The 22,301-nt window shown below is 37.9% G+C and overlaps 1 protein-coding gene across 2 annotated transcripts in view; it reads right to left on the bottom strand.

Annotated features, from left to right (window-relative positions):
• Window positions 1-363: 363 nt before the first annotated feature.
• ANAPC4 (anaphase promoting complex subunit 4) overlaps window positions 364-22,301 on the bottom strand; it is a 34,262-nt gene continuing 12,324 nt past the window's right edge. Inside the window, exons 14-28 of one of the 2 annotated variants that reach the window (XM_068974928.1) lie at window positions 20,926-21,026; window positions 20,790-20,841; window positions 16,787-16,842; window positions 14,290-14,339; window positions 12,185-12,241; window positions 11,802-11,858; window positions 9,881-9,974; window positions 4,806-4,903; window positions 4,175-4,236; window positions 4,057-4,095; window positions 3,856-3,957; window positions 2,804-2,878; window positions 1,769-1,942; window positions 988-1,111; window positions 364-634 (exon numbers count right to left, since the gene is read on the bottom strand). In XM_068974928.1, coding sequence (XP_068831029.1) covers window positions 416-634; window positions 988-1,111; window positions 1,769-1,942; window positions 2,804-2,878; window positions 3,856-3,957; window positions 4,057-4,095; window positions 4,175-4,236; window positions 4,806-4,903; window positions 9,881-9,974; window positions 11,802-11,858; window positions 12,185-12,241; window positions 14,290-14,339; window positions 16,787-16,842; window positions 20,790-20,841; window positions 20,926-21,026 — 1,360 coding nt within the window. In that variant the 3' untranslated portion in view covers window positions 364-415. The remainder of the gene's footprint in view (window positions 635-987; window positions 1,112-1,768; window positions 1,943-2,803; window positions 2,879-3,855; window positions 3,958-4,056; window positions 4,096-4,174; window positions 4,237-4,805; window positions 4,904-9,880; window positions 9,975-11,801; window positions 11,859-12,184; window positions 12,242-14,289; window positions 14,340-16,786; window positions 16,843-20,789; window positions 20,842-20,925; window positions 21,027-22,301) is intronic. The other variant, XM_068974927.1, reaches the window with a different exon arrangement.

Here is a 22,301-nt window from a genome sequence, read left to right as displayed (position 1 = left end):
CTGGAGCTCTAAAAGGAACTAGAAAGGGAAGATAGAAAAATTAATGTTGCCTGCAGTTTAAAAGTACTAAATGCATCAAAACTTCCAGTGATGAATGACTAAAGGTGACTTCTTCCTGATATAGGGACGATTCCCGATACTACCTTTTGACAGAAAAGACTAAACTTTTTCTTCACATTCAATATGTATTTTCTTTAACACTAGTTCTGCACCCAGTATTAAAAAGAAATCTCGGTAAAAGGAGAAAGCCTCTCACAGTGGTTATACCATTAAGAGAAGAAGCAGAATAAAAAACTCAAGGAAATTTCACTGTTTATTTTGTAAAGAAAATTAAGTGGTTCAACACATCTTCGATCACCATCTATGTCCTTCCTGACATGAGAACATAAAAATAACAGCAAGCCAGATCATGAGTCTAGCTCGGGGTCTCGCTTCCTACTTCAGCAGCCATCTCTGGAGCTGCAGCAGCAGCACCGGCTTGCTGGGCCTCTGCTTCCGACTCGGACAGCACCTCTTCCTTTACTTTCACAGGCTTGTTACCAGCCTCCTCCTCTTCATCCGAAGACTCATCAAGCTCCCACTCATCATCTATGTCCATTTCAAACACTCTCACATGACGGAGATTTGAGCTTAACTAAAGAAAAGGCCAAATACAGAAATTTTAAATGGCTTAATATATTGTATATTAAAAATCAGAAATCTGAAGAGTGGTTTCATAGGAAAATTATTTTCCCATCAACTTACAACAAAATCACTCAACTCAGCTTTCATTTTGTACTCCACATATACAGTGATAATTTCAAGATTAATAAAATCTAAAACAGTTAATAATTACTTAGCAAGCTTTCTCAGAACAAGAGAACTAAATAGCTAAGACCACTACATGCTCGTAATGAATAAAAGCTTTATCACAGAATGTTTGCACTGAGAGGACCTTACAGATCCTGCCACTTCTGTTACTCTTAGTACCAATTTGTAAACACTTACCACACAGGACACCTTTCGAAAACCATTCCCAGCAACATACTGTGCTTTCATACTTTCCAGTAATCTCCAGTGCTTCTCAAAGTGCATGGTACGGGTGGGGATAGCACTACGCTGCTCATCTAGCCTAGAGAGGGAAGAAAGCCAAGCCAGGAGTGAAACGGGGCTCTTTCCCCTCATTTACTAGGGATGGCATCAGGGTTTGATTCCTACTAATATTCCCATTTCCAACATAATTCTCCCAGCTATTGTATAAAAAAGCTGTGATACTATATTCTATGAAAACACTGCACTTCCAAATAGATCAAATTATCTTATTAAAGCAGAAACCTTAGAAAATAACGTTTTTGATTCACTTTTAAGGTAAGCAAATGAACTCATTTTATTAATGAATCTGCTTACTTAAATCTTAATCTAAAGCTAGCTCTTGGAAGTGAACTTGAACCCCTTCTGAGGCTATTGAGGTCCTAATTCTGAAAGGAAAATACTAAAGACAAATCTAAAATAATTCTACTATATACTAGGGCTAATGTCATCCTTGAAAACAGAAGTGCTGTTCTCCACACAAAATAATTCCCCACCTTCTTCCAGCAAATAATTCTTGATTTACGAACAAAGCAAAAGGACAAGAGAGCTGTTGAAGCCAGTATTTTTTCAATTAAAAAAATAGAAGTACTTCTACTTAGTTGATTTTATCATACCTAAAGAAATATAATGTACAATATACATTAAAAAAAATATTTAACTGTGCTATCAGAAAGACAATCTTACTAATGTAAGTTACCTCACAGAGTAAGTCCCAGTGAATTGATATTCTGCAGAATCCTCACTGCTGTACACTGAAGACAATGGCAGCTGCACCAAGAGTCTATCTCTTCCTTCACGTCCTACAGTGTCTTTAAGAACTACTGTGACTGTTTCATCGTCATAAAACTGGGCATCTAAACAACTGTAGGTGCTAGAATTAAATAAGTTCCATTATATCAAGGTTATCATGACTGAGAAAATACTACATATATAGCATTATACTGGTACCAAACCAAAAACTGACAATGAAAATGTCAAGTTGATATTCTATGCAGCAACATTTAAAATATATCATTAGTTTACGCTAAAGTCACAGTTACCTATGGTACTGATTATTCACAAATATAACTAGGCCCTGAAAACAGGTAATCATGGAAAAAGAAAAATCTGTGAGGTTGGTTCACAGTTCCAGAAAATTCTTGACATCAATGGTCAGGACTTAAGCCTCTGGAAATTCTATGAATGGCACCATACAAATATACTGAGTAATCAAAGTTAACTAGAATGACAAGTAAAAATAAGATTTACATATGAAAAGATACAACTTCAAAGAACTTCCTTTATGTAAGGAAAACAGTAAGAAAAAGGTAAGTTTAGGATTAGTGTCAGTTCTTTCTCTTGCAAAGCTTCCAGATGATATCAGTATTGTTACAGTTAACCTAAGAAAACCCCAGAGCAGTAAGAAGGACACCACCACCTCACATCTCTGTTGGTCATAAGAAGACCTTTAGCCATCTGCCCCCTGCATTACTTTCTTAGGAGACAGAGACTTCAGAAGTATTAACTGTAGGGAACCATACTACAGGAATTCCTGCAGGCCAGTAAGGTTCTTTTCAAATCACCCTCTAAGGTTCAAATCACCCTCTAAGTATAAAACACATAAACAACCCAGCCCCTCTATGTTGCAAGTGACGAAGGCCTGAGAATATCATCACTGTAACTGATTCTAACCATATTCCTGTATTTGCATTTACTGTATATACAGCTCATCCAGACAAGGTTCAAGATTTACCTTCTTCTCACTTTTTCAGTTGTGGCATATGTGAAGCTCCCAAATTTAACAGCAATTAGTCCATTATTTACAGATCTTGAAGAAAGAAGAGGGGTGGGGAGAGACTTTGTAGAACAACTTGGATAGGCAATAATCTATACATGCTTGAAAAAAAATGACTGTCCATACATTTACATAATCACCAAACCCCAGACCAAAATACTACTACACTCACTCTAGAATACTGATAACTAACGCAAATCCCTGATAGACAAACTTAACATCAAAATTACAACTCGGTTTAAAATCTCACAGTCACCAAAGCAGCAAGATATCTTACAAAACGAGGATGTCTGGACAACCAAATTATTTCTCCCATCCAAGTACTAACCAGGCCCAACCTTGCTTAGCTTCTGAGATCGGATGAGATCGGGTGCGTTTAGGGTGGTATGGCCATAGACCCAAATTATTTCTCTTGGACTACATCTTGGTTTCAGAAAGTTTCCTTTGGTTTAGATTTAAAACCACTTAAGATCCTAGTGACATTCTGAATATGATTTATCTTTCAAAACTTTTACTTGCATTCTCAAAAGAAGTCTCTATAGGCAAGGCCTCTTGTTTAATGAAAGGCATACTAAATCCGGCATGCTGCAGTCTATGGGGTCACAAAGTGTTGGATACGACTGAGAGACTGAACTGAATACTAAACCTGAGGTAAAAATCCTTTCTACAAGGAAGCCCAAATACAATTCTGAAGTTCCATAAGTTCATGAGATATAATACCAACTGTTTTGCTGTTATATTTTCCCTAAGCCTAAGGAAATCCTATATGTAATAGCGATATACCAGTACAAAATTAAATAATCTAAAATTAAAAGGGATTGCACAGCTTCCTAATTTGGCATTACCACCTTAATAATGTGAAAACTAAGACTTAGAAGAGTTGAGTTACCAAGTCTAAAGTCAAAGTAGCTTAACTAAAAGCTGAAATGGAGGAGAGGGAAGCAGTATGTTTTATTATTAAAAATATTAGAATCTTATCTCCTTGATTCAAACTTCAGATTAATACTCACTGGGAAATATCAGTATGTCTCCTTAAGATGCACATTTTGTAAAGTGAATCTTCTAAAATAGTAAAAAGAAGATAATGTAGATTTGAGGTTTTATTATTCCACCTAAGGAAAAAAGTTAATGTCAAAACATGACATTTAGCTATCAATTTATACAACAAAACTGTACTGTTCACAGAAGACAGGGAAGAAACACACACTTACAGAAAAGGGAATTTGAACAGTCTACGTGTGGAGTCCTCACTAAAACAAAGGAAAAGAAAGGTAAGAAAAATTTTAATTGGCTGTTGAATTATACCACCCAAAAAGTAAACAGAATTACCTTCTACTATCTTTATATAATGGAATACATACTGCTTGATTCATTGATTTTCCAATTACATCCTAAATAAGATTTAAAAATATAATTAAAGCATGTACATACACAGAAATAAATACTCCACAGAAAGTGACTGATCATCACTGTTTAAGTCTAGTGAAAAATCATCTCTGTCACCAAACCTTCATGCAAGAAATTTTAATGACAGTCACGACAGAAAAGAAGAGAGAAAACTCCGAGTGCCAAAGGACCTTGGAGATAAGTGATGGCAGGTGAAAAACCATCTCTTCTAAGTTTCGCAGCATCAATCATCCATCCTTCAGCAGTTAACAGACACATCAGCTCTGTAACTAAGATCATTTATAATAAGTTTGTTCTGGGGACCAATAAAATACTAAAGATGCCAACACAGTCAATAACCGTGTATATATTTTTTAATTTATGTAAGAAACCAACAGTAAGAGGAAATATTAGGGTGAATAATATGAAACTACCACTTCTGTTAGTCAAAAACAGTTGAGTATCAGCATTTTCATATGGTTCATCTTAATAATTATGATCATTTACATAAATGAGCCACATATTGTAGACATTCTTGCTCCTATACAAAAACATGCATTTCTTTCAAACTTACTGCTGGCTTTTGCAAGCACTGATCAATAACGTTCTCCATCCGCCTTTTCACAAAATGCAATGATTTTCGAGGATAATAAGGAAACAGCAAAGGACTTTCTGGTTTCAAACAAAAACAAAAACAAAAAACAAAAAGCTATAACAAACCAGATAGCTAGGCAAAACTAAGCTACTGTTAGAGCCAGCCCACACAGCTTATCTGATGGTGGAATTCTCCCTGGGCACTCTACTGTACCTTCACACAAACTCACGAAAAACGACCAAGGCCTCCTGCTTTGCAACATCCTTGGCGGCCAGCCCACTGAAAACCACCACACTCACAAGTTGAGTCCTGGCAGTTCACTATTCTTTTATCTTTCCCACCAAAATCCAACAATATGCTTCCGTTGGCTATAAGAAGCAAAGGATGACTTGAGAACCAGAAAATATATAATGAAACAAGTTCACTCTTCCCTCTTCTTTGCCACAATGGTGTAACAATAGCAACCCAGTATTATTTTGGAAGAGTATGATGGTGAAAACAAAAACAGGAGATAAGAAATTGGTGCTATGAAAATAAGCTCTCCATTTCTGAAAAGGGCACTTTTATCAGTAGAAAGTAATATATAATTTGTCAACTACTGCCATCAAGTATGTTAGATTCTTTTTATATCTGTTATTTCTATTGTTTACAACAGCTGTATAAAATAACTATCATACTGTTTATTTTACTGATTTTTTAAAATAAATGAACCCTAGGAGGTTTAGGCAATCACCCAGTGTGAGAATGACCGAGAAGCTAGACCTCTGAATCAAGCCCAGGTCCGACTCCCAAGCCCACCCTCTTCCACTGTGCTCTGCTGGCCTCCCTCATAGCACCTCCTGCCCCAGCTATGCTGGATAAAGGAGTTTTTAATCATGTTAACATTTTAAGCTCCCAACAGATGACAGATGCTGTGGTATCACAGAAAGATACCTGGTCTCTGTCGCCAGTTCCTGGGACAGAACTCTTTAAAACCTTTGGAATTTCCTGAGTGATAACGATGATAGGAGCATCCCCTGTTTTAAAGAGCCCCTAGATAGCTTCAGGATGCAGGCTGGTCACCATAAAGACCAAGCCCTGATTAGAAGCTTGGAACATTCAGCCCCATTCCCCAACCAGGCAGAAGAGAGAAGCTGGCATTGAGTCCCTCTAGAAAAGGCAGAGGAACCAGATTTCAAAATGCCAACATCCGCTGGATCATTGAAAAAGCAAGAGAGTTCCAGAAAAACATCTATTTTTGCTTTATTGACTATGCCAAAGACTTTGACTGTGTGGATCACAATAAACTGTGGACAATGCTGAAAGAGATGGGAATACCAGACCACCCGACCTGCCTCTTGAGAAACCTATATGCAGGTCAGGAAGCAACAGTTAGAACTGGACATGGAACAACAGACTGGTTCCAAATAGGAAAAGGAGTACATCAAGGCTGTATATTGTCACCCTGCTTATTTAACTTCTATGCAGAGTACATCATGAGAAACACTGGGCTGGAAGAAGCACAAGCTGGAATCAAGATTGCTGGGAGAAATATCAATAACCTCAGATATGCAGATGACACCACCCCTATGGCAGAAAGTAAAGAGGAACTAAAAAGCCTCTTGATGAAAGTGAAAGAGGAGAGTGAAAAAGTTGGCTTAAAGCTCAACATTCAGAAAACGAAGATCATGGCATCCAGTCCCATCACTTCATGGGAAAGAGATGGGGGAACAGTGGAAACAGTATCAGACTTTATTTTTGGGGGGGCTCCAAAATCACTGCAGATGTGGATTGCCGCCATGAAATGAAAAGATGCTTACTCCTTGGAAGGAAAGTTATGACCAACCTAGATAGCATACTCAAAAGCAGAGACATTACTTTGCCAACAAAGGTCCGTCTAGTCAAGGCTATGGTTTTTCCAGTAGTCATATATGGATGTGAGAATTGGACTGTGAAGAAGGCTGAGTGCTGAAGAATTGATGTGTTTGAACTGTGGTGTTGGAGAAGACTCTTGAGAGTCCCTTGGACTGCAAGGAGATCCAACCAGTCCATTCTGAAGGAGATCAGGCCTGGGATATCTTTGGAGGGAATGATGCTGAAGCTGAAACTCCAATACTTTGGCCACCTCGTGCAAAGAGTTGACTCACTGGAAAAGACTCTGATGTTGGGAGGGATTGAGGGCAGGAGAAGGGGACGACAGAGGATGAGATGGCTGGATGGCATCACTGACTCGATGGATGTGAGTCTGTGTGAACTCCAGGAGTTGGTGATGGACAGGGAGGCCTGGTGTGCTGCGATTCATGGGGTTGCAAAGAGTTGGACATGACTGAGGGACTGAACTGAACTGAACTGAGTACTCATCAAATCAGGTCATAAAAAGATAAGGAAAGACTTGAGGAGCTATCACAGATTGGAGAAGACTAAGAAGACACAACTCAATACAGTGTGGGATCCTAAGGACAATGGAGGGAAAATATGAAGTGTCACCAATGGCCACTAAGTTAACCACACCTACATAATGAAAACTCCACAAAACCCCTAGGTGGCAGAGCTAGGGCCTCGGCATTGACGCCTGCACTAAGGGGCTGGGAGGCGTGTGCATCTAAAGAGGGGGTGGAAGCTCCACGTCCCCCACTCCCTCACCCCATGTGCATCTCTACTTGGCTATTCCAGGATCGCATCCCTGATAATAAACCGGTAAGTATAAGTCAAGTGTTTGTTAGTTTTGTGAGCCATTTTAGCAAATTATTAAACTTGAACTATGGGAACCCTCAAATTTATAGCAAAGCAGAACAGAAATGTGGGTAACCTGGGAACCCAGTACTGGTGACAGAACTCTGAAGTGTGGGCAGTCTTGTGGGACTAACGCCTGAACCCAGGAGTCGAGCTAACTCTGCAGAGTTAGTGTCATAATGCAAGTGTGGGATACCCAGGTGATCTGGGTATGACCTGAGATGATCTCAGGAGGAAAAGAATCCTCTCACTTTGGAGTCAGAAGTGTTTGAGTAAAAACACTTCAAATGCACACTGACTGCTTGTGTGCTATGTGGCAGGCACTATCCTAAGTGCTCCATTTAGATTAATTTATTGAATCTTCCCAACTGCTTTTGAGGGAGACACTATGATCACCTCACTTTACAGAAGAGAACACTGGGGCACCGAGAGGTCAGGCAATGTGCCCGCAGCCACACACCAGCAAGTGGTAGGGCAGGCCCCCAGCCCAGGCAGCCCTGCTTCCAGCACACCCACTTTCACCCACATGTGACACCAACTCTCTCACCTCCCCTGGGAAGGTATGTACATTAAGTATTCGGCACTTGATTTTTGCAAAGTCCTAGAAAGAAGTTTCATCAAGGGTTTCTTAAAAGCTCCATAGTGACAATTTGTACTACTTCATAATCTACTAAGATGGGAGATTAATGAGCTGGTCTGAAGTCACATTCTAACATCTTAAGAGATGGAATTAATTTGAAGTTAAATATGAGGTCTGTAACTAAGGTTAGGCCTTTCTATTCAGCTACAGAAGATGTGGGGAGAAAAAAGGGTAGGACTAGTTTTTTCCAAAGTCCTCAGGATGGATATGAGCCCAACAGTGACAGGGTCCTGGTGCCATCACTGCTCACACACTGCTATCAGCCCTCCCTAGGCATCGTTCCTTACTCCGTTGGCATCCTCATTCAATACAATAAATGAGCTGAGTCAGCTGTACTTTTATTATCCCTCCATTCAATACTAACTTGTGCTAATACATCTCTCTGGTGATCCTGAAGACTCTCAAGCAATATAAAACATGTTCTGCTCCGAAAAAGAATGTGGACTTCTAGGGCTAAATCAAAAGAGCAACAAGCAAAGTTTTGGGCCTGAGATTTCTCTGCTTCTCCCACTCACTCCTCATTCAGATAAACAGCAAACAGAAAGAAGCAGAGATTATTACTGACTGCAGTTAAAAACAAGGGCTCTCAAGTTAGCAGAGTCCTAGCTCTATTGGTTACTACCCTTATCATCATGGGCCTTGTCTAACCTTCAGTTTCCTCTTTAGTAAAATGAAGATAACCTTCTAGATTCTTCTGAGGATTAAAGGAGATAATACATGTATATAGTGGCTATTGGGAGAAGGCAATGGCAACCCACTCCAGTACTCTTGCCTGGAAAATCCCATGGATGGAGGAACCTGGTGGGCTGTAGTCCATGGGGTCGCGAAGAGTCAGACACGACTGAGCAACTTCACTTTCACTTTTCACTTTCATGCATTGGAGAAGGAAATAGTAAACCATTCCAGTGTTCCTGCCTGGAGAATCCTAGGGACAGTGGAGCCGTCTATGGGGTCGCACAGAGTCGGACACGACTAAAGCGACTTGGCAGCAGCAGGTGGCTATTACCCCAAGGATCTAAGAAACAGCTAAACCTTGGTTAAATTACTCTTTGAGAAAGCAAAGAAACAGATGCTTTAAACATCTTTTCATCTAAAATGGAGAAGTTTTGATACATAATGGTTGCTATTTTGTGTGGCATCCCCAATAATGTTGGCTTAATAAAATTTTATCGTATCAACAATCCAGAAAACAAAAGGCATAACAAGTTAAAAAAAAAAGCCACCTCAGGAGAATACAGTGATGCGTCATTACAGGAGTTAAAAGCATCATATGTTGTTCAAAGCTAATAAATTGGAACTGACTTAAACAGACTTCTCTGATAGGCTCTATAGTTTTCTTCCCAATATCCTATTTTTTATAACAGACAATACTTAAAATAAGCAATCTTACTACATCACAGTTAGCATACTGTGTTTTTTCTTCCCAATATCCTATTTTTTATAACAGACAATACTTAAAATAAGCAATCTTACTACATCACAGTTAACATACTGTGTTTTCGAACATGGTAATAGCATACACTGTTATTATTTTCCTGTTTCTCTAATCAAATAAAATGGACACAAAAATCAAAGAACTTAAATAAGTATTCAGCAAGGACACTTGCTGAGGTATTGCTGCTGCTGCTGCTGCTGCTAAGTCACTTCAACTGGTCTCAAATAAATAGGAACATGGCCCAAATCTGCTTGGTTCATGAAATACCTTTAAGGTGGCTGCTGTTCTGAAGAAAGTCATACCACTGGTTTCCTTCTGTGTTAGGAGGTGACACAAGATCATCATCTTCATCTTTCAAGTACTAGAAACCGAGAATTAGACATTTCAGCTTTGTAAACCAGAGAATTAGGCTCTGAAATTGCTTACATTTAACACTATTCTACGCAAGTTATTTTTACTGTCAAGTCCTCTGAAACCACATTATTCTGTGAGATGACCAACATTTACTAAATGCCAAGCTACTAAACAAACTGCAGACTACTGAAAGATCAGAATGCGACAGATATAGAAACCATACATGGAGTTTAAGTATCACGTTCTAGCTTCATGGAAAATAGAACTGTTGCCATTACACATTTTAGACTTAGATATTCAACTGTCAATCTACTCCATGGCAGCGATTCTCAACGTGTGGTCCACACCACTCGGAGCGCCTTCAAGATGGTTTCCAAGATCCATGAGGCCATTACTATTTCTATAATGGTAAAAAGCTATTATTTGCTTTTTCCACTGTAATGACATCTGCCCTGGTTGTCAAAAGCACAGGCGGGGACAACTGCTGGCATTGCCCCCAAGAATCAAACCATGCTAGTAGTCACTGGATTCCTTTTTGCCACATACAGTTTCACTAATCTCTGAAAAGGCTATTAAAATTATTAATTTTATTAAATCTCAACAAAATCTTTTTAATATTCTGAGAGACAGAATTGGAAGTATGAATAAAGCACTTTCGCTGCATAACAAAGCATGACGGTTACCATGAGGAAAAGCATTTATGAAAATGCACTTGAGTCACCTAGGCACATCTTTGCTGCTCCTGGAATTCCATTTTTACTCAAAAGAATGACTGGCAGGCAAACTCTGATTATGTGTCCTTGGGTATTTGGCAGATATTTTCTTGAAACTAAAGAAAGTGATCCTGTCACTTTAAGCAAAATAACTGACAGTATTTGTTGTCAGTGATAAAATTTAAACATTCAAGCAAAAATTAAAATTTTGGAAAACCCATATCTGCTACTATGTGCTTGACAGCCTCATAGTAGTTAAAGATTGTCTGATGAGATTGGTAATGATATTAACAGAATCTGACTTTTGGATACTGTATGAAGAAAGGTATCAGCCTACGGAAGATCTCTGTAATTCAGTGAATCAGTATTTTGCCAAAGATCAATACATGATATTACAAAATCAAGCACAGGGTAACAAGATCCTTCCAAAGTGAAAAGCAGATGAATAAATTTTAATGAATCATAATACGGAACGTCTACTGTTGCAATTTAGATTCCACACTAGAACTAACCTAAGATACTACTGTTTGTCAGAGTTTGGTGGAGTATCAAAGAATATTCACAATTCTCTAAAAAGTTATTAAAATATCTCTGCCTTTCCAACTATACACCTGTGTAAAACCAGGCTTTCTGACCAAACAACATATCACAACAGAACAAATGCAGCAACCTTCTCTTAAACCATACATCAAGGAGATTTGCAAACATATAAAACAATGTCACTCTTCACTTAGTTTTCTTAAATAGTTATTTTCCATTAAAAATATTTATATTAACATGTAATGAAAAGGGTGTTTGTTCTTTTTAAGTGAATTAAGAAATAAATAATTCTTTTTTTCTGTTTAATTTCTAATATCTAATAATATATGCTATTCATAGACACAACCCGCATGAAAGCTCTCTGGGAGTTTTCAATAATTTTAATATAAAGGGTTCAAAGACCCCCCAAAAGTTTAAAGCTACTCTTTGGTGATTTTACTAAAGGAGAAGGCTACTATATAATTTGGCATTATGCTACTTTCAGAAAGTTTTGTATAATAAAGACTAACACTGCTAATGTTTCAAAATTAGTTTTTAAAAAATTAAAAAATTCGTAACTAGATTCAATCCAGAGCCCATACCTGACCAACTTTTTCAACGTTAAAGTATTTTCCTTTTCGATTATAAAGATCTGGAGCCTAGAAAGAATAAATAAAGTTTAATTCTTAAATCAACTCATTAAAGAAAAAAAAAATCTTACATTTTAACCCAAAACTCTACTTCTCAAGAAAGCTGTTAGTAGCACTCTTTTCTTTTGTGGATGGTAAGACACAAACACAAAGTTCAATTTATATGCTTTACATTTAATAAATAAGTACTGTCATTAATTAGTTCAACAGTTGAAAAAGCATACATAATTGCTAGAAGGTTGCTTAAACTGGATTAAATTTGATTACTTCTTACCATTATCCAGATTTACTGTAATTATTGTTGAAAAAGCACTATAGAAATGCCAATTTCCTACCTCATTGAAATGTTCAGTAAGAAATTCAGCAACGAATGTGATATCTTTCTGAGTCATCTATCAAATCCAAAACAAAAATAAAACAAATGAAGATAAAGAAAAGCTTCTTAATAAAAAATTATGTAACAATAAATGTGACAAGCATGTAATTATTTTAAACCCATTTTTCAATCAGCAACTCCAACAGCTACAGATCTCTTTACAGTCTAAGGCTATTTATTATTTTAGGCCTAAAGCTAAGACTGAGAAACCTGTGTGCAGGTCAGGAAGAAACAGTTAGAACTGAACATGGAACAACAGACTGGTTCCAAATAGGAAAAGGAGTACATCAAGGTGGTATATTGTCACCCTGCTTATTTAACTTAAATGCAGAGTACATCATGAGAAATGCCGGGCTGGAGGAAGCACAAGCTGGAATCAAGACTGCCGGGAGAAATATCAATAACCTCAGATATGCAGATGACACCACCCTTATGGCAGAAAGTGAAGAGGAACTAAAGAGCCTCTTGATGAAAGTGAAAGAGGAAAGTTGGCTTAAAGCTCAAAATTTCAGAAAACTAAGATCATCGCATCCGGTCCCATCACTTCATGGGAAATAGATGGGGAAACAATGTAAACAGTGGCTGACTTTATTTTTGGGGGCTCCAAAATCACTGCAGATAGTGACTGCGGCCATGAAATTAAAAGACACTTACTCCTTGGAAGGCAAATTATGACCGACCTAGAGAGCATATTAAAAAGCAGAGACATTACTTTGCTAACAAAGGTCCGTCTAGTCAAGGCTATGGTTTTTCCAGTAGTCATGTATGGATGTGAGAGTTGGACTATAAAGAAAGCTGAGCACCGAAGAATTGATGCTTTTGAACTGTGGTGTTGGAGAAGACTCTTGAGAGTCCCCTTAACTGCAAGGAGATCCAACCAGTCCATCTTAAAGGAGATCAGTCCTGAATATTCATTGGAAGGACTAATGTTGAAGCTGAAACTCCAATACTTTGGCCACCTGATGCAAAGAGCTGACTCATTGGAAAGGACCCTGAAGCTGGGAAAGATTGAAGGCAGGAGGAGAAGGGGACGACAGAGGATGAGATGGTTGGATGGCATCACCAACTCAATGGACATGGATTTGGCTGGACTCCAGCAGGTGGTGATGAACAGGCAGGCCTGGCATGCTGTGGTTCATGGGGTCACAAAGAGTTGGACATGACTGAGTGAATGAACTGAAGAATGAGTGTGGAGTCTCTCCTTTGGGAGTGGAGGACGTCTGTTCAGATAACCTCAATCTAGGTTAAGGGCTGCAACCTGAGAACACCTCTTGCTTCAGTGTTGGCCTCTGCTTCTTTTAATGACCCCACCTTCTCCCTATCCAAGTTCTTCAACCCTCAAAAAATTACATATTGAGGTCTCTGCCAACAAAGAACATACTGAATCTCCCAAAGTAAAGGTAAGAGTGATGGCAGAGAAATAGCTAATGCGAACATCCCTGGTTTGCAAGGCCAGTCATACAGCACAAAAGATCTACTTCCTATAAAAGCTGTGATCCCTTACTTATCTGGTCCACTAAGACTAATTTTAATACTTCCCATTTTTTCAGGCTTAAAACCACCTAATCTACCTGAATCACAGTTTGGGGGGAGGGGTGAGGATGAGTGAGCTGCAGGAACCAAAAGGGAATTCTGCCCTATTCTGTAAGATATTCCGAGAAGGAGATTCCATTGCTACTTGTCACAATCCTTATTACAGTCAGAAAGAAACTGGTACTCACCAGACATGAACATAGGTACTAATATCTACATACAAGACTTCCAATGAAAATAAAAATGCATTTAAGATTTTAGGAAGTTAAAATAAGGAATCCAAATACCCTATGTTATACAAACTCCAAAATCTTATACAAACATGAAAATGATAAGCTTAGCCATAGTTTAGTATTCTGTGAGATAAAAAATATCAAACATGCAAATTTTAAAAAGGGCTTACTAGGATCTCTCTTGTGCCTACAGCCTAACATCTCTTAACAATAACTGCATCTTACTACTAAGATGACCAGCACAGCTGAGCTCAACCAGGGCAACACTAACACATATAGGAAAAATACTATTATATACTACCTTGTTCAGTTCGGGAAGTACATGGTCTTCTGTCATTCTCAACATTGCTGAAAATATAAAGTTTAAAACTATCTTTAAAGGGAAACTCCAAACATAATTTTAATTATAGATGCATTTCAAGTCTAAATGTATTTCACTGGACTACATTTTCTAGTTTCAACAGCTTCTTGTCACCAAGGAAAACTTATTTTTCTTCTAAGAACTACAGAGTGAAGAATTTGATTTAGGCTAAAAACGGTTGGTATAGCCATCTTAAACCATTTTTCCTTTTCTCCTTTAATACAACCCATTGCCACTCCAGACAAACAAACCGAACTGCTGCCTTTAGCAAAGACTGTGTGTGCAGGAATCCCTCCTAACTTAGTCATGTTTCTTCTCTTAAAATGTGCAGGCAATTCTTTCTTTCCTCCAAAAGCCTTAGAATGCCAAACAGATGTGTTTCTTCCCCTTGGGCTTTTCTGCCACATGAAGATGCTTGCACTAAGATTTATGTGTGTATACACACACTTATATATGTGTATATATGTATTTATATACCTTCTTTAATATTTGTGGTGGACCCTTTTTGTCCTTTCATGGGGTGTCTTCATCAATACTGTATTTTATATACATATTACATCCACCTAAGTGAAGAAATATATTGCATGTGTTTTGCATAGTGTTTGAATATGCTTTTTATGTTTGGTCAGGAAAAAGCATGTTAGGCATGATTCTGCAAATAGGATTATTTTAGGAAACTGTTCTTAATTAATTCAGACTTCTAATTTATCTGAAAAAAAAAAAAAACCCAGCCATAATCTAGTTCCATTCATTCATTTATCCATTCAAAAATTACTTACTGAGCATAATACAGGTACTGGGAACAAAGCAGTATAAATAAATCCCTGTCTTCATGGAGACTGCATTTTACAAAAGAGCAAAGCAGGGTTAGAGCGCTAACTGGTGGCAGCATCCAGTTACAGTTAGGTCTCCAGTTCTCCAATCCAGTGTTTGTTTTCTTGTTCGGTACTAAGTCCTGTCCAACTCTTTTGCAACCCCACGGACTGTAGCCTGCCAGGCTCCTCTGACCAGAGGATTTCCCAGGCAAGCAAACCAAAGTGGGTTTTCATGTCCTTCTCCAGGGGCTCTTCCCGACCCAGGGATCAATTCAGTGTGCTTTGTTCTAATGATAAGGACTGAGTGGTAATTCATTTATCTTCTAATGCAGCTTCTTATTACAGTTAGGACATGCAGTAAGAATATAAACTGCCTAATTACTCCAGTAATTATAAGTAAAACCAAGCTACTATTTCTCTAATAGAAAGTCACTTCTAAGGTTTCATTTAATTTGAACATTGCAATTTATTCTAATTAACTCTGATATTAAACAGGCTGGCCTGATAAACACTCTGGCTCCCCATTCTGGCTAGTGTTAGTATGGTTTTGAGAAAAATCTAAGAATTTTAAATGTCAGCATCCACTGACTGCATTCATTTTTTAATTAAAAACAATTATACTGGGCTAACAAATATGAAAAGTCATGTTTTAAAAACACGAGAATTAAAGATTTGGAAAAAAATCAATTAAAAAAAGATTTGGGCATTTGTTTAAAAAGGATGTTAGCACAGTACAGGTAATTTACTTTCTATTTTACTCTTTAGAATTTTAAGAACTACGGAATAAATTCTATTTACAACTAAATATTCCATGTGTTGGAAGGAAATGGATGCTAAATTATTCCAAAGACATTAAGAGAGGTCACAAAACCAGCAGCACCAATGGACTACATACATAAACTATGCACACTCTGCAGGGTGAACATTAACACATTTGATATCATGTCAGTAACTATTTGTTGATCACATACAAATGCAAAGAGAGGCGGAGACACAAAGGAAGGACTAGTGGTCTGCAATCGATTTAGCTAGGGCATCACTGTCCAGTAGAAGTGATAATGGCAGTGTTCTAGTTCTGTGCTGTCCAACGTGGTAGCCACTACCTACAAGCAGCTCCCGAGCACTTCGAACACGGCTAGCATGACTAAGGAACTGCATATGTAATTCCACATAATTTCAACTAATTTCAACAGCCATAATTGACTAGTGGCTACCATAATGAATGGCACAGATCTAGAAACACAAGATCACGGTATAAAACAGGAGTTCAACTATTCACGGCAGAGGCTTTGTCTTATTTTCTCTCCCCTTTTCCACTCCAAATCTAACACCTAACAGTGCCCAATACAAAGTAGAGATTAAAAAATGTTATTTGAACCTAAGGAGACATTACAGAGTAAAAAAAAGGTCAGTTATCAGTAAGTGATAGAGATAATCAATGTTAGAAGTTGTATCTGTGGGGGCGGGGATGGGAGGGTATAAAGAAGAAATACAACTGGCCATGTGTTGAAAAAGTATTTAAAATTTTACTAGTGTAATTGAATATTCCAAGTTGATATTCCCACATTTTTTCTTCAAAAGTGTTAAAAATACAAGAATGGTTCATTCAATTAACTTACCCACATACAACCACCGAAAAAATGCTTTGAAGTTTTTCATACTGCTATCTATAACTCTAAAAGATAAAAATAAATCAGAAATGAAATTATTACAGGAGGTTCATATATCACTGTTCAGTTACTATGGAATATAATAATCCTTACTGTTCTAGTATAGCCTATCTGGATGACATTTAAAGCTTTAGAACAGATTTAACAAATCAAACACATAGCTAAAAATAAACTCTCAAAAGAGCAAATCCTGATTCTTTTTAAAAATAAAGCAAATAACTCAGATTCTAACTGGTTATAACAGCCTTGCCACAAAGTGTAATAGTCTCTCCAAGCATTCAATAAAGTATGAAATCCTTTTCTAACTTTGGAACCAAAAGAAATTAAAAAAAACAAAACAAAACAAAAACAATTTTCAGCACTATTCTCAGTTTTTTTTTAAAGATCACTGATCAGTAAGAAGAAAAAATATCAACCATAACAGAAAATCATCATTATAAGTTTATACTATGTCACTACCATTACCTATGATATCAATAAGACATTACTTATGGAAGCTGATATTTTTATCCTTATAGTAACAGATCTCAAAAATCAAATTTCCTTGGGCTTTACACAAACGTACCCTGAAGATTAAGTGTTATAAGTGGAAGTCATCTACACTTTGATGAAAGTGTTTCTGAATATAGAAATGGATATCATTTTTTTAAAGCTCTTTAAGCTCACATCTGTAAGATAATTACTCTAAGCAAATAATATGTGCCCTTTTTACCCCTAAATCTCAAAGTCCCTTCTAAGCATTAAGTCTCATAATACTACTGGAGAAGTAGGTCAGTATCATTAACCTTTCTGTACACAGTACAACACCTGACATAAAAAACTGCGACATCTCTTGCATTACCAAGCACCACGATCAAAACTCCTGCAGCAAAAATGGGGGGAAAAAGATTCCTGTCTTTCTCAGTTCACCCCAACCCCAGGCTAATGTTAAAATTCTCACTGTCTCAGTTTCTCCATTATAATCTAAAATAATGCTATATTTCACTTATCTCCAAGGAGCAAGAAGTTAAATCAACAACCTTTCATTCATATTAAAACATGATCAGAGAAAACTTAGTATTTTATGTTTACTCTCTGCAAATATGCAAAACCAAAAAATTATTCAATATTCAGGAAAAGGAATGTCATTTCCCTCCCTGTTCTTTGAGCACACACATCTATATTCTAAACTCCATTAAAACGACAGTGGGGAGGGGTGTACGTGTTATAAACTCACATACAAAAAGATGATAGAAAAAAAAGGTTTTTTAAGTTTCAGAAATGTCAAAAGCAGACAGAAGACTGGTGACTGGTGAAGGTCACCAGCAGTGGCCACATGTGAGGCACTTCAGAGAGGGAGCAGCACGGAGTCATCCACCCAGCAGAGCCCCGGAGACACTCAGTCCTTAAGAGACATCAAGCTCAGCAGAAGACATCAGGATGACGTCAGGCTGGGCAAAGGAGGACTGAAACTGAAAGAGAGGGGCTCAGCACAGGCCCACATGCGCTGGCACTCGTGCTGGCTTTGGTCCACCCTGCACCCCGCAACTCCAAGCAACTGTAAACTGCCTCAGGAATAAATATGAGTAAACAATCGGGCATCAGGTTTTTCCAGAAAGCTTGCAATAAGAGACCAAAACAAACAGCAAAGTGACATATAAACAGGTAATTCAGGAAGCAGCAAAGACTTTTAAAAAATCTAATTAATGTCCTCAGAGAGCCATGAAATATCATATCTACAGAGCAAGGGCACTGCTTTGAAAAATGAGTAAACAAATAAGAAAACACTTAGTAATTAAGACAGGACTGCCATAATAAAACAGGCAAGAGCATGGCACGGGTCAATGACTTCATTCTCCATTCCTCCTGGACTCTTATTCCAAAGTTCACACCCTAGACCCTCTTTACCAACCTGAGCCTTCTAAATCTCAATTTCAAGCATCCTACTCAACCACAACCACCAGCTTTCTTTCCAGTGACTTCTTGCCAGCATCCCAACAGTCGTACCACCAAGACTTATTACTACTTCTCCCGTCTTTCACTGTCTCTTACCCATTTGGTTCTATTTTCAAAATATATTCAGGTTCTGACCATTTCAGATTCTGACCACCATTTCTCTCTTGGCTTCTGTGCTTGCCCTCATATAAACTATCCTCAACACTAAGTAAATAACAAGAAGGATCAAAAAGATCCTAAGTCAGATCCTGTTCCCCCACAGCCTGTAATTCTCTAAGAGCTTATTATGTTATTCTTTATTATGTCCAGCGTAAAAGCCAAAGTCCTTACAACAGCCTACAGGCTCTACACAACTTGACCCATCCTCCATGACCTCTTTCACTTTATCCTATCGCTCACACTGTTGCTAAGTTCACTAACTTAGTGGCTCCTGGAGGTGCCCCTCAAGTATGCCAGGCATGCTCCAAACTCAAGGCCTTTATACCTGCTGTCCCCTTTGCCCCCAAATATCAGCAAGGCTCACTCCTTCCACCCTCAAGGCCCTCCCTGACCAAAAAACTGCACTCCTACCCCCAGCACACCCTAGATTCTCCTTCCCTACATGGTTTTTCCCACCACTACAAACCACTATCTGACCTGCTATAGATTTTAATTATTCATTTCTTTATTATCTGTCTCATCACATTAGAATACAGTATCTATGAAGGTAAGATTTTTATCAGTTTTGTTCACTACTATACTCTCAGCATCTAGAATAATGTTTAAAACATAGTGAAAAATGCACAATAAATGTATATGATGAAAGATGATGCTGGATAATCAAGTCAAGAAAATTTCACAAGAAACAGTAAAGACAAAGCTATTTTAAAAATGTGAGTAAAAATAAAAGACATAGAGGGTCAATCCACGAAGTCTAATATGACCAACTAGATTTCTAGAACAAAAATCTAGTTTTAAAAAGTGGGGGAGAAGAGGAAATTATCAAAATAATAATACAACAGAGTTCAGCTTAAAAATAGCATTTTTTAATTATCAGTGCAATATATGGAAAGACCCACATTTAAAATACTACTGTGAAATTTCAATGGATCAAGGATGAAGAATAAAGTTTTCAAGATAAGAAAGAAAAACAGCATACAAAGGAATGAGAATCAGAAGCACCAGAAGTTCCATCACCAACAAACAGGCTAGAATACAACAGAGCAATGCTTTCAAAGCTCTCGGAGAAAATAAATCTCCCTTCATAATCCATACCCAGTCAAAACTGTCAATTAAGTGTGGTAGGAGGAGAAAAGACACAAAGGGACACAGAAAGCTTACCTTTACACATCTGTTTTCTAAGTAATTGGAGGACATTTTCCACAAAGTGATTAAATGAACCAAGAAACAGGAGAGATCATGAAAGTAAGGATCTAACCCATGAAAGCAATGAGGAAAACGCCTGGGTGGTAGCTGGCATAAGAGCCGGAACCAATGGACAGATTGGTGCAGGCGTGGTGGTGGTGGGGGTGTTGTGAGGTGGGAGGCTAACAGAGGAGGCACCAGGGACAGAGGGGAATTCCAGGGATGTGATGCTACCCCTGAGACAGGGAGAAAATCTAAAAATGTGGTAAAGAGAGACAGTGCAAGGAAAAAAGAAAGCAAATAGAGTCTAGGAAAAACAAAGAGAAACAAAGGAACAATTTCAAAAAACTGATAAATACAAGAAATGCAGTACAGTCATACAATTTAAAAATATGGAAGTAACCTATAGAACTAAAACCAGAAACAGTTACAAGAGTTTAAAGGATTCCCTCTGAAGAGAGGACCTGAGGTGAGGATGGGTGAGATAGGAAAATACCATGTGAATTTTTACAATCACTCTGCTATTGGTTTGTTTTAATCCTATAAACATGCAATTTTCATAAGAACTTAAAATCTCATTTTAAGAAAATCACAATTGGCTAGGTTCTCAATTACAAAAAGTGAAATATTCTCAAGTCAATGATTTCAATATTCAAGTATCCCCAATACTTACTGAAGAAGTTCATTTGCCTTGAGTATAAAAGAACCTACTGCAGTAATAGCATCTGAAAAGAAGTAAATAAATAAATATCATTTGTCCAATAAGTAAAGTGAGTTTAAAACATTCTGTTGAGAAATAAAATTATCACCTTCAATTCCTGCAGCATCTAGTCCAAGAGGTTCATATTTTTGCTTCCATGAAGCCATTCCTTTCAGTTCACTCAAATGGTATAATAAAGACTCTGAGCCACTATCAAAAACAAAGCAGAAATAAATTAGTATCATCACCGTCATCAGGGTGGCAGGCACCTATTATCTTACTTGAATGTTTCTAAGTTTTCAAAAATAAAAACTGAAAGTAACTTTAATTTTCTTACTATGAGAGACTATTAGCTCTCAAAATTATTTCAAAAAACTGTAGCAGAATCATTTGGTTGTCATGACTAGTGAGATGAACTGGCCACATGATTAAACTTTATAAGATCAAATTACGTTCCACAGTTGGTCCTGGCACTGTTAAGATAGTCATATGGTCATCTTGTTCACCTAACAGCTATGTATTTAAAACTGAGCAAATATTTATTAAGCTCCAACTTCAGGTCAGGCACTATGGGGACTTCATGGTAAACAAAACAAAAGGGTCCTTACAACACTGATAGTCTGATGGGGGAGACAGTCATAACCACATAATCTGACAGTTTCATAATTTCATCATCAGACCATTTCAACACCCCAGGTACAGGTGAAAGAGAAGAACCTGAACTAGTCTGGGAATGAGAGAAGGATTCTCTGAACATCTGAGCTGTGAGCTGGAAAATGCAAGTGAAGAACAGAGTGGAAGTGTTTCAAAAAGCAGAAGAGACGTACAAAAGCCCCAGGTAGGAGACAGAAGTGTCAAGTTTGAGAAGGCCACCAAAGACATGGGTCCTAAGAAATGGGAAGGCACTGGAAGTTTTTAATAAGAGTAACATGATCAGATCCACTGTGGAGAACACATCTGAGGGACACAGTGCGGACTGGAGACCAGGCCGACAGCCCTACAGTGCTCAAAGAGGGAGGTAAGGGCCAGGCGTCTCAGCATAAAGGAATCTATCAAAATCTACGTCAAACACTGAACATCAACCAGCAAGCTGCCTCCCTGAGGGAGCAGTGTTTAGAAATGGCATGAGACTTGAGGGTCTAGAACAGTCTTGGCTCTGACACGTAATAACTTTGCCCTTTCTGAACTTCATATGCCACATGCCCTTTCTGAACTTCAGTTTCTTCTTATGTAAAACGAGGATAATCACAACCAACATCTTGCCAAGGACTTACATGCAAAAATATGTAACATGCTTTTACAGAACATATAAAATGATATACAAACATACTTAATTTCACTGCTCAAAAAAGGGTATATGCCCTATTCAAGACATAACTCATGGCTGTCTGGGTGACAAAAAAGCCCAGACAGGGCCTTGGGTGGTGAAAAGATGTTGGAAAGTTATTTCACAGAGCAGAGTCACTATTATCGATTCTTTAAATC

Source organism: Capricornis sumatraensis, chromosome 7 (genome assembly GCF_032405125.1).
Source record: "Capricornis sumatraensis isolate serow.1 chromosome 7, serow.2, whole genome shotgun sequence".
Classification (NCBI taxonomy): Eukaryota; Metazoa; Chordata; class Mammalia; order Artiodactyla; family Bovidae; genus Capricornis; species Capricornis sumatraensis.
The sequence above is the reverse complement of the archived record's forward strand: the minus strand, read 5'-3'. Positions and strand labels throughout refer to the sequence as shown.